Raw genomic sequence first — 8,792 nt, forward strand, 5'->3', positions numbered from 1 at the left:
TGACTCGAACTTGCCACAGCACGTGTGACCATATTTGAGTTGAGGGAATGCTCATGATAATTTATTAGATATTAATCAGTGTTTGACTCATTAATATCATTCTATTAATAAATTGGTTTGCTGAGAGTAACATTGAAGTCTTTTCACATAAACTGAGTTGATTAAGCAAAGAGTCTTGTGATAAAATTGCTAAGAGGACATTATAGTCAAAATAAATCAGTACTTTGGATACTTAAGTAAATTTAAGGCCAAATTCTTTTGACGCACTTTTGTACGTTGCTCTGGATAAGGGCGTCTGCTAAATGCCTTTTTCTGGAGTGATATTTTACCTACTGTATCTCTACTTTTACTCAAGTACTGTACATGCTTTGTGTACTTCGTCCACCACTGCTGTGTAATAGAACTGGTTGCATTAGGTTGCAAAAAAGTGCGCATTTAATTACTATGCGCAAATCCTGCGCAGTGTTGACGTTTAGAGAACCTTAACCCGCAACCTTCGCTGTTTTACACAGATGTGGAAGCCGAAGCTAACGCCTAGTGTTCATAGTAGCCGTAGTTTACAATAAAACGTGTCTCAGGATGTCGCAGCGAGCTTTTCGACAGTGAAGGGTTAAAAATGTAATATTAATGAATACTTTATACCATTGCGAGGTAAATGTCAGGGTTTTTTCCGCACTTTGCCGGAGACAGCAAGCTTCGCCTCTCGGATTAGAACTAGCTTAGCAAGGCGCTAACCGCTTCTCACCGGTCACCGAGGAAACTACAGCGTTAGCTAGCAAAATAGTGTCGTTTTTCAGGGACTTTAATAGAACATTTTTATCGTCGGTAAACTAGAGACGTGTTTTCTAAACTCCTTACCTACATGGTAAAGCTGTTTATCAAGTCAGTCTCTAGAGCACGGATTAGACACGGGGACCGCAGGTGTGTGAACTGGTATGAGACAAATATTTAACCAGTTAACTAGCCAGCCGGTCAGTGGCTAGCTAAAGATCTGGTGGGAAGCTCACCGGCGACCTGATCCATGATGTCCTCCCTCGGAATCTGCGAGCAGACCTGCCTGGCAGTATCCTTTGAAAGTTGTCTGAGTGTAGTTCAATCGTTAGAATAATACCTGAGTTGGACAAGAGTTAGGGGTGTGTGTGAGGGAGAGAGGGGGCTTGGGCAGTGCTGTGACATAGTGACTAACTGCTAACACAAAATTAGAATCTCTACAGCAGGACCAGGAACACACAAATAATAATAATAAAAAAAACCCCTTTCAGTTGATCTCTTTTACACAGTTTGCAGGATTGGGTGTGAGTGTGTGTAACGACGTCCTGGTGAACTTGTGGGTGAACTTAATCCAAAAAGCTTTGTATTAGCTGTTTGGGAATAGTATTGATCGACTTGAATCCCAAAAGCTTAAGTGAAGGTGATGCCAATCCAACACAGTGCACCATACAGTCATGTTTACACCGAGGGACAATGTGGCGTGATCAATTTCATTTTTGCTTCTAAATGCCATGCCATTACATACCAGGATGTCTTTAGAAGGTGGGAGGAATCTGGCACAGGCATGGTGAAAACATACAGACAGGCAGCCTAGGTCCGGATTGCACCAGGAAACCTAGCAGGATTATGGCTGAAATAGCTTAATAGGACTTCCGTGATCGACTGGTAAATAGCTCCTGCAAAATCTAAAATAATCGGTGGGGTAGAAAGAAAGCACACATAGGTGCTATTTGGACTAATCGTGCTTCCATTTATTGAGTGTGAGGGAAACATTACAGCGATGGTTCTCCAGTTGAAAGGGTTTTGTTGTTCAGTGAATTGATTTTCATTCTATACTCATTTTGGTTACTAAGGATCATACAAATCATGGCAGTCCTTTATTTTGTATGCCCCCCTCTTCATTTATCTTCTATAATACACGATTAAATCCTTAACTGTAATGTTCAGACAGTGAAGGGACATGAGCTGAGGGCGGGGAAACGAGAACCTCGACTCCTGTCTCTAGTGGAGAGTTCAGGACAGTTCACGTGAGTATCTGCTCCTGATGTGGTCATGTTTAGATTCACTTCTATTTGTTGTGTCTTGGTAAAAAAATGGCTGTCCTGTTGCATGTTTTTTAACACAATATTTAAAAACACATTTACTGTTTCTTGTGTTTTGTAAGAATTCTTTGCACTTTCACAAGATTCACAAATGAATAAACTGTCTATCATCTGTCATCCAGATGCGCTTTAATCTCCAGATGTATGAAACTGTCCGTATATGCAGCATTGTTATGCTGACAAGTGTTTCAGCACTCAATCACTGTTGCAGTGTGTGTGTGTGTGTGTGTGTGTGTGTGTGTGTGTGTGTGTGTGTGTGTGTGTGTGTGTGTGTGTGTGTGTGTGTGTGTGTGTGTCTGACCCAGAGAAAGTGAGTAGTGTCACTTCCAGGCAGTGTGCTGTCCATTATCCTGCATTCCTCTGTGGTTTCCTAAAGCCTAAATAAACCTCACATGGTCACCCAGTCGTTTTAAATGCATTACAACTTAACAACACAGAACCACCTGCTGTATTCTGGAGCAGTACAGTGAGGCAATGTTATCTTTTATACCTCAGCAGCATTTCCTGCTTCACAACTTGGAGTGAGCAAGACAAAACACTGATATCTGATATAGTTATTTTGCTTGTTAGAGCTTGTAAAGAGCTCCGAGCACCAGACAGGAAACACTGCAGTGTTTTCAGTTGAACCTGTGTTGCGTGTCATCTTTAAGCAATCCAATGTGGAGCGAAAACAACAATCACACTTGAGTGTGTACATTTTCTTTCACCATATTTCGGACTTTTGGAATTTATTTGGAAGACAATTCTTAGCCAATAATTTTGTTAAAAAAATGTTTAGGGCTGCAACAAATAATCGATAATGACATTTGTTGTCAACGAATGCTGTTATCTATTAGTTGTGCTGCTCAAGTAAAGGTTTAGCGGGACGGTAAGATCGCACCGCCGCTTGCGAAATGGCGGAGAGTAGAGGTGAACCGGCAGCAGGAAAAAGTGTGTGTCCCAAGTCACTGATGAAGGTGAAACATCAGCACGGTAAGCAAAAATTGTTTAATCCTCATCATGTGTAAATGGTGTAGGTTAATGAGTTGCTGTTGTGTAAACTGTTTGCTAACTTCGAGACAGTCGCACTGGATCTGTTCTTTCGTGACTCGCGAGCATCAGGTTGCACAATCAGGTCGCTCGCGACATCGTGATGGATTCAATGAAACACTAAATCTAAAAGCAGCAAATAAAATCAGTAAACAATTACATTTTAGTCACTATTGTTTTTTATTAAATGCTAATGCATTTCTACAACAATGCATTTTTTTTTTTTAAGTCTGTTAGTTTCTCTGTTTTATTCTCTTTTTATACTGTTTGTCTGCTACAACAATAATTCTGTTTTAGCTAAATGCTTGTTTTCAATGTTTGTATATTTAATTTGTCTATAACATTTAAATATTATTAAAACAATAATTAATTATATATTCTAGATGCTTATTTATTCACAACTGTCTGTGTTTATTTTTTAAACAAAAACTGTCAAAACAATGTTATTATATTTGATATAGATATTTTAAGTATGATTGTTAATTTTCCTTTTGCAATCATCATTAGAAACATTACTAATGTTGATTCACACAGATCGCTTCACCTTGCATTCTTAAATGCTGTTTTGTTTTTGTTTTCTTTTGTTTTTACAGAAACAACCCAGCATGAGTGAATTTGTTCGAGAGAAATCGGCCATGCACTCCTCAACAAGCAGCTACTATAAGCTTTAAAGTGTCTAAATTAAAGATAGTTCAACTCAATATGTGGCGTTTAAAATTTTTTTGAATACACCTTTATACAGTACATAAATACCATGAATTAGGGTTTTATATAGTTGTAATATGCAAAACATCTAATAAAAAAAGGAATTATAAAGGAAAAACAGATTAATCCAAAATACATAAATAGAATAATCATCCGATTAATCGATTTAGTCCAGCCCTAAACAAATATTAGTAATCGGGTAAATCCATGTCACTGATTTGGACTGCTGATGTGGTGGTGACAGCCATACTCTGGTGCAGAGCAGAATGACTGATCAGAGACCATGTGACCAAGGTGGCCTTAGTCCACTTCCAATGAGACTAGACCGGGAGACTAGATCAGTGAACTGCATGTGAACCAAGTATGTCATGTTTTGAGTTTAAACTGAACGAAAGCGCAGAGCTAAGTATTGCGAAGACAAAAAGAGAAGACAAACCGTGAAAGTGAAACAAAATATTTAAGCTAGTCAATTATATAATGATCTAGTTATCGTTTGCAAATCTTGTGTGATTTCTACATTAACATGAAAAGGTTTCTGTCATTTTTGCCATTCCTCTTTTGATCTTAGCATGCCTCTCAGACACATTTTTTACTTTCTTTGCAGCATAAAAACAAACCAAAGCAGATGAAACAAGTATTTCAGTTTAGTCTGCTTCAAACTAAAGTGTGTTAGCATTTCTAACATGTTTTCTAATCAGATAAGATTAAGTGATTTTAATGCTGCACATTTATTTTGCTCATTGTTTCTTAATTTTATGGCAATTAAAAAGTATATTTAAAAGGTGAATATGTGATAATGTGTCCCAACTGTCAAAAATTGATAAATAATTGCAGAGCGTGAATAAACTCTCAGGTTCTCACAGTTCTCACAGAGCTCCCATCCTGTGAGAAAAAGGAAGTTGGGGCATGTGGTGAGAAACAAAATCATGATATTATAATTATTAGTTTAGCGGATGAGAGATGGAAACTTGCCTGTGGTAGAAAATGAAAGCCACAACTTTTTTTTCTTTTTTTTTTTTTTTTTTTTTTTTTTTTTTTTATTATTATTTTTTTTTTATTATTATTATTTATTTAAATTTATTTTTGAAACAAACTCACTTTTGGCTGACACTTTACTTGCCTTCTATGGTTTGTGTAATTTAATCCACATTAATCAGGATGTGTGTGTGTGACCGTACAAGAGTATTTGCATGGGTATGCTACTATGGCACACCTCACTTTGTGATGAAAGATGCAACATTGTTGAGGATCATGTTGTCAGGTCATCCTACAGCATACAACGCAAAAGTGTTATTATTACGGATTTTAAATTAAGTTGCATAAGAAAGATCTTGCTTTCTCTTTCAAAGGTTGAGTGTTTTGGCGAATCCTGACGCAGTCGTATCCAGTCCAGTGCCTCAGTTGTCCATACCGATCAATAAGCATTTTCACATAATACGTGGTAAGTACTGTGGCTGATATATTGTGCTATTTCATAACACAGTTGCTCCAACTTGTCCTATAGCACAATCATGATTTTAGTATTATGTGGTGAGTTTAAAAGCATCTTGATGAGTAAAACATTGTCAGCTTATTTTTAGCCTCTAAAGCGTGCATAAATGTGCTTCCTTGTAAATGTAAAAGCAAACATTTACAGCGAGCCAATAGGAATTTTTTTGTCTACAGTAGTACAGCCCCTAGCAACCTTTGTACATACGAGTCATAACTTCCTGCAACTCTCTTATGTTCCAGAAGCAGAGGAGGCGCTTCTCATTGACCTCTCAATAAGCAGTAAGAGCAATCCAGGATTTTCTATATATTATGCTTAGCAGAGAAATATATACTTAAATAGAGATAAAAAAGAACTAGAAAAGATCCTATTTACAGTGTTTATTGTATTTTAATGTAATTAGTTGATTGCCTTCTTACTGTTGGCACATGATTACAGCTTAAATTTCTTACATTCTCAATGTTTTTTTTTGTGGGTTTTTTTATGGATTTGCCTTCTCCCACACCTTGGTTATGCAAAGTTATACAGCACGCTTCTCTTTTTTTTGGCAGCGACGCTCAAGATCCGTATTCGAGGGGAGCAAGCGCCAGAGCTCTTGCTGGAGTTACAGGATGATGAGCGTACTCAGACCTTTTTCCAGCAAGTGATGAAGGCTAAGCACCAAGGTAAGGATACTCCCCTTTGCATTTGATTATTTATTAACTTTTGCTATCTTTTTGTTTGGTCACATATTAACTCAATCAAATGCAGTAGTAGTTTATAATATTCCCAATTTCAAATCTCAGGAGTGTCACAGGTTTTTTTCCCTTTTTTTTTTTTTTTTTTTGCCTAATGCTCGTTAAAGGGGGCCGTCTGTAATGTTTCTTTACTTAAACCATATGCTTTGCAATCTTTTATTTGGTGTTAAAATCCGAGCAGAGACCACAGGTTTAAAAATAAATAAATAAATAAAAAAACAGTGTTGTTTAATTGAAGCAGAGAAATCATAAGACATAAATAAAAAAAAGAGAGGATACATTATACATATACTGTATAGTATACATTATACTAATACTTGTTTATTTTTGTGTGTATAATATATATATATATAATACACACACATTATACACACATACATACACAGTGGTACCTTGACCTACGGTCACTCAGTCGATTTTTTGCTTTGTTACGCGAGCAAAAAATTGAGGTACAAGCTCGAGACGACGCTGCTAGATGGCGAAGCGAAGCCAGAAAGCACAGACTGTGACGAAAATTAAGATAAGCAAAGAAGAAAAAGTATATAGCTAGTAAGCAGTTTCAATTGGACACCTAAAATTGCACAGTAATAATGTATATGGACTATTTTCTAAAAAAAACAAAATAAAAAGCCTCTTTGGTATATGCTTAATCACCTGTATGCTGTCAGTTTCATGTTGGTCAAGTGAGCTCTACTGCAAAGAGAACATATTTTGTAATCTTCATCTTTCACTGTCAGTGAAATATCCACTCAGAGGAAATACACGATTGGTCTCTGCGGTGCTGCAGGGGCTGTAAGAAAGTTGTGGACCATCAGCCTCTAACCATTCAACACAAGCTGGCATTACAATTTATTTTCATCATTTTGACTTTTTATTTTTTACACAATCATACAGGCTTTTTAGCTTTTTTTAATTTATTTTTGGTGTGGAGGAAATAATTAAGGGCTGTAACAAAATCTCTAAGTATAATTTAGACGCAAGTGTTAGGTAGGCAAGCATGAATTTTCTTATCAACTGGAATAAACCCTATACTATACATGTAAGATCATTTTTCCAAATGTACCATAGCACCTATGTGAAAGATGCACAATGCAGTGTTTCTATATTACATTCTGCAGTCAAGGTCTATAAATAACCTGTAACGCTATAGGCACAGCAGGTTTTAATGCAAATGATTACAAGCAGATTGCAAATGGCAAGCTTGGCAGAGTGTTTTTCCTAGTCCGGCATGTTATACAAAGTTAAAATAATTCAACTGAGACAATATGAAGATGGCAATAGAGTAAAATAGTCTATTGGTGAATATAGTTATTTATCACTGAAAATCTTTTACCTATTTATATTGGACATAATGGATTTTATTAGTTAGCAAAATGTCTGTTACAGAGGTGAAAAAGCCCGTCACTGTTTTAATATCTAGTCTGCTTTAAATGTTGACAAATTTTCATTATATTATTTGTAGGGTTGCATCATTTATTACATATGGAAGGAATAGATAGCTGCTGATTTTAGACAATAGTTCTACTCCATTCAGTGGTGTATTTTAGCTTTTCTCTATTTTCTCTTGGGAGCTTACAAAGTGTTGGTTTTATTTTTGACACTGAACATGTGTAGTTTCCAGGAGTGCATACATTAGAAGATGAAATTAAAAAAATGCATTTGGCGATATTTGCCATTTTGCATTATTTTCTTTTTATTCAACTTGCCCTACCAGTTTTCAGTTTCCTGTTCGCTTTTGGTCAGCACACAATGATAAATCTGTTAGCAGCAGGATATTAATGAGTTCACTAGGAACAACATAAGAAGACCTCATTGGTAAGAGCCATCCCAGACTAATGTGCTATATGCCCTTTTAGCAAGATGTATTACTATTAGCTTTATTCATGACAGTATAATGAATTGGTTTCTTTTAAGATTTGAAGATAAATGGACTGAGTTTGAGTTTTTAAGATAAGTGAAATGTTCCTTATTAAATAAACAAAATGTGACTCCATACCTGTTAGTCTTATTTTATTATTTTGAAAGATGTGCAGTTGTTTTGTAAAACATAGTTGTGATGGTTGTTTATGGTTTCTTCCAGTTGAAGGAAAAAGTTCACTGCCAAAGAAGATGGAACCTGTTGTTTCTGCCCCATCTAAAGGCTCTATCCCGATTCCCCCTCAGAGAAGCACCTCCAAGGCAGCAAGCAATTCGTCCAGACCCATGCAACAAGGCGACACCAACAGTAGCATGCCAGGAAAGCCTTTAACATATGGTGCATACAGCCACTTGTGTTAATGTATTAATTGGATACGTGCACGATTTATTTATTCACAGCGTAAATGCGCATAAGCTCTTATCCAGACTTTTATTTGTGCTTTCATTAGATTCTGTAGGCTCTCAAAGTCAGCTTGTGACAGACTTTGGCTTTGAGGATCATTTCAACCATGGTTTAAGAGTAGAGGAAAAGAAGAATAGACAGAATCGGATAGTTGCCCCAAGAGAAGCCCCTCCTCCACCTACACCTCCCCTTCCCCCTCGGAAAGGAAGTTTTAACCCCTCTGTTGCCCCTGCTGCAGTCCTACCTCCCAAAGATAGACCTCCTCAATTACAAGTGGCCACACCGGTCAGGCAAGAGTAAGTTTGATGCAGGCTCCTTTTGCATTAAGGACTTTCTCCTTTTCATATAGCGTTTATATATTGTTTAATTTATTCCTGCAGGTACAATCACTCTACAGACCGATCTAACTCTTGGACTAA

General features: G+C 36.9%; 1 protein-coding gene across 4 annotated transcripts in view; it reads left to right on the plus strand.

The window, feature by feature from the left end:
- The first annotated feature begins 475 nt into the window (after window positions 1-475).
- The window catches only part of ocrl (OCRL inositol polyphosphate-5-phosphatase), a 23,468-nt gene continuing 15,151 nt past the window's right edge, over window positions 476-8,792 (plus strand). For 2 of the 4 annotated variants that reach the window (XR_014536590.1, XM_083560225.1), the window contains exons 1-8: window positions 477-1,063; window positions 1,939-2,018; window positions 5,177-5,268; window positions 5,559-5,597; window positions 5,868-5,981; window positions 8,134-8,307; window positions 8,420-8,669; window positions 8,754-8,792. The exon at window positions 8,754-8,792 is cut by the window's right edge and continues 123 nt beyond it. Coding sequence is in view for 2 of the 4 variants with exons in the window: in XM_083560225.1 (XP_083416351.1) it covers window positions 1,022-1,063; window positions 1,939-2,018; window positions 5,177-5,268; window positions 5,559-5,597; window positions 5,868-5,981; window positions 8,134-8,307; window positions 8,420-8,669; window positions 8,754-8,792 (830 nt within the window). In the remaining 2 variants the exon portion in view is untranslated. Of the gene's footprint in view, window positions 1,064-1,938; window positions 2,019-5,176; window positions 5,269-5,558; window positions 5,598-5,867; window positions 5,982-8,133; window positions 8,308-8,419; window positions 8,670-8,753 lie in introns of all 4 variants that reach the window. The other 2 variants (XR_014536589.1, XM_083560226.1) reach the window with 2 other exon arrangements.

Source organism: Silurus aristotelis (genome assembly GCF_946808225.1).
Source record: "Silurus aristotelis genome assembly, chromosome: 14".
Taxonomy (NCBI): domain Eukaryota; kingdom Metazoa; phylum Chordata; class Actinopteri; order Siluriformes; family Siluridae; genus Silurus; species Silurus aristotelis.